We start from the raw sequence: 2,500 nt of genomic DNA, 5'->3' as shown, positions 1-2,500 counted from the left end.
CTGTCTCGGTGGACCGAGGGTTGGGCTTTCCAACTTCGCAGGGCTTCCTCCTCTGTTGCCGCCAGCACAGCTCCCGCCCGGCCCACACCGTGATGCGGCTGCCAAGGATGCTTCCTCTGTGGAGAGAAGTCTCGGACTCGGAAAAGCAGGCTCCTCCTTCGGGTCGTCATTTTCAGAGAGGCTTCGGTGGCCGAGAAGTCGCCGCTGTCCCCTCGCCTGACTCGCGAGCGGGCGGCGCGGGACGCTGCGAATGCTCCTTTTTTCTCATTGTGTGCTCTGCCACCCGTCTGGGGTGTCGCTCCCCCCGCCCGCGCGATTCTCCTCTCACGATTTAAAATGGAATGAACGGACTTTGGGCTGGAATATTTGAAACGAGAGAAGAAGAGCGACCGCGGCGACCGCAGCCACATTCGATTCTTTGGCTTCATATTTTCAAGATTGATCAGGATGATCACGTGAACACCCCACCACCTCCATCGGTGGTGCATCTAGCGCCAAATAGAGGGGTTTTTTTCGGGTGTTTTTTTTCTCCGCAGGTTCCCAAAATATCGGTGGCAGCCGTCCAACCTTGGACTCGGTCCACGGAGTGACGGTGGCAAAAACGAGCCGGCAAACTGGCTCGGTGATGAGGGAGAGCGTGTCTGTGCGCGTCGCACTTTTCGGCCTGCCCTTCTCCGAGCCTCCTGTCTTTTTGGCTGTCGATGGGGCGAGGGACCAATTCAATCAGCCAAGCGAGGGCGCCCGAGATCTGGCAAACGCCAGGCGGCAGACGCGCCGCCCAACCGGCGAGCGGCTGGATTGGTTGAGGGAGAATGTCGGACCGAGGCGGCGCTTTCCCGGCCGCGCCGTCGGGAACGCGAGCCGGCGCTTCGACGCTCCATCCCGCTCGTGGAGGCATCCCACCTGCCGAGCGGGGGGCAGGGGGGCCCGCGTGTGCTGTCGCGGCTTCAAAAAGGAGCGCAAGCGCCTCGGGAGCAGCGCTTGAGGGAGACAAACCGGTTTGTCCTTGTTGCCGAGTGACATATGCCTTTTTCACATGGCGTTCCCCCATGTTCAAAGTGACTCATGTAATTGATTCATTACAGTAGGAAAATGTGAAGGTGAAATGTGGCTCGACAAGACCCGCCTAGAAGAAACCAAGCGCTTGCGTGAGAAGACAAGGGGAATTAATGAAGGGCCCCACCTTAAAGAGGGCTGCACAAAGCGAACCGACTCCTTTGTTTGCGGCAGCGAGGCACTGTATAAAACCTCGGCGCGCCACTGACGCCAACCCAGGGGCAGACTGGATTCCGCGCGGTGAGTACGTTCTTCGTCTCGACGGCCGTTCGTTGAACGCAGCCTGTGTCTTGGACATACTTTGCCGTCAAGTCGAGCGATTGGGACCGGGAGGGTCACGACGGACGTTGCTTTGTGCGCTTGAGGAACTTTGTCCAATGGGGTGGCGGCGTTTGGACGCCGCGCGGGCAACGGCTGGGACATCCCATCGCTGACAAACATTCCTTGCTCTTTTTTTTTTTTTTGGGCGGGCGAAATACGACTTTGGTCCGGCGGGACTCGGGCCTGCCCGCGGAGCCCTCTTTTCTTTCGTGTGCATTGAATGTGGTTTTTGGCTGTCTTTCAGAACGGCGTCTGACAAAATGGGGACTTTCAAGGTGTTCACGCTTATTTTACTGCTTGGTAAGTCATCCCGCTCTCGACCGGCGCGCGGCATATCCCAAGGCATGACAGCGACTAACCCGACGGGGCAACGTTGCCATTGACAGGAAGCATCAGCCTGCCCGCCTCTCTGGCACAACCTACCCCAGATGAAAACGATCCACCCGGCCCCGATCCGGTGACACCTGCGCCCGATCCTGTATCTTCCGGGCCCGGTCCGTCGTCCGCACCCGATCCGTCACCGTCTTCCGGGCCCGGTTCGTCAACGACCGAGGGCCCGTCATCGACTACATCCGACCCAACCACCAATGGGGGACTCACGTGTGTGACTCCAGATTTCCTTCTCGGTTTAAAGCTCAACCAGGATGTCGGCCTTTCCTTGCGTGTTTTTGGAAACAGAGTTTGGATTGAGGGGGTGGATTATTCGAGCGGATTCCCTGACCATAGCACGCATTCAGACGGAACCCCGGGTTCGGGTTCGGGCCAGACTCCTCCCCCACCCCCTCCCCCTCCCCCCCAAGGTGCCACCCCGGATGACAGAAAGTAATCGGCACGCCTGCCTTCCAGCTGCAGCTCCATTGTTGCTTTCTTTCCTTTTGAAACTTAAGACGCCATCAAGACTTTTCTGTCGCTTGCCTTCTCCTCAAATCGGTTGCTCGTAATCATCATGTAGTCATTCCGGGGTGACATGAAAACACTCGATTGGTTTCCATGCCGTTTGCACGCTCACTTTTGGTGAACTTTTGTCGCTTCAATAAAACTCATGAGCTCAGGCTGACTGTGGCTTTTTGTCTTCATGCGCACGCTCGCCCCAAATTTGACGTGTCGGAGCCGGCAAATACCG

The 2,500-nt window shown here is 57.8% G+C and overlaps 1 protein-coding gene across 2 annotated transcripts; it reads left to right on the top strand.

Annotated features, from left to right (window-relative positions):
• The first annotated feature begins 983 nt into the window (after positions 1-983).
• On the top strand, positions 984-2,429 carry LOC109515143 (WAS/WASL-interacting protein family member 2-like). 2 transcript variants are annotated; one of them, XR_002168122.1, is made up of 4 exons: positions 984-998; positions 1,086-1,296; positions 1,622-1,677; positions 1,764-2,429. XR_002168122.1 is itself a non-coding variant. In XM_019868740.1 (3 exons), exons 1-3 carry the CDS (start codon positions 1,170-1,172, stop codon positions 2,201-2,203), a joined length of 627 nt encoding a protein of 208 aa, XP_019724299.1. In that variant the 5' UTR covers positions 1,155-1,169; the 3' UTR covers positions 2,204-2,429. The 2 variants fall into 2 exon arrangements, 1 of the variants encoding a protein (XP_019724299.1); XM_019868740.1 differs by lacking the exon at positions 984-998 and having other exon boundaries at positions 1,155-1,300.
• The last annotated feature ends 71 nt before the right edge of the window (positions 2,430-2,500 follow it).

Source organism: Hippocampus comes, unplaced genomic scaffold, assembly GCF_001891065.2.
Source record: "Hippocampus comes isolate QL1 unplaced genomic scaffold, H_comes_QL1_v1.1 scaffold225, whole genome shotgun sequence".
Taxonomy (NCBI): Eukaryota; Metazoa; Chordata; class Actinopteri; order Syngnathiformes; family Syngnathidae; genus Hippocampus; species Hippocampus comes.
The sequence above is the reverse complement of the archived record's forward strand: the minus strand, read 5'-3'. Positions and strand labels throughout refer to the sequence as shown.

Coding starts and splice junctions, on each gene's coding strand:
- LOC109515143 (XM_019868740.1), top strand. CDS start 1,170: ATGAAGGGCCCCACCTTAAAGAGGGCTGCACAAAGCGAACCGACTCCT. Junction 1,301..1,621: donor GACTGGATTCCGCGCGGTGA/GTACGTTCTTCG, acceptor GCTGTCTTTCAG/AACGGCGTCTGACAAAATGG. Junction 1,678..1,763: donor CACGCTTATTTTACTGCTTG/GTAAGTCATCCC, acceptor TGCCATTGACAG/GAAGCATCAGCCTGCCCGCC.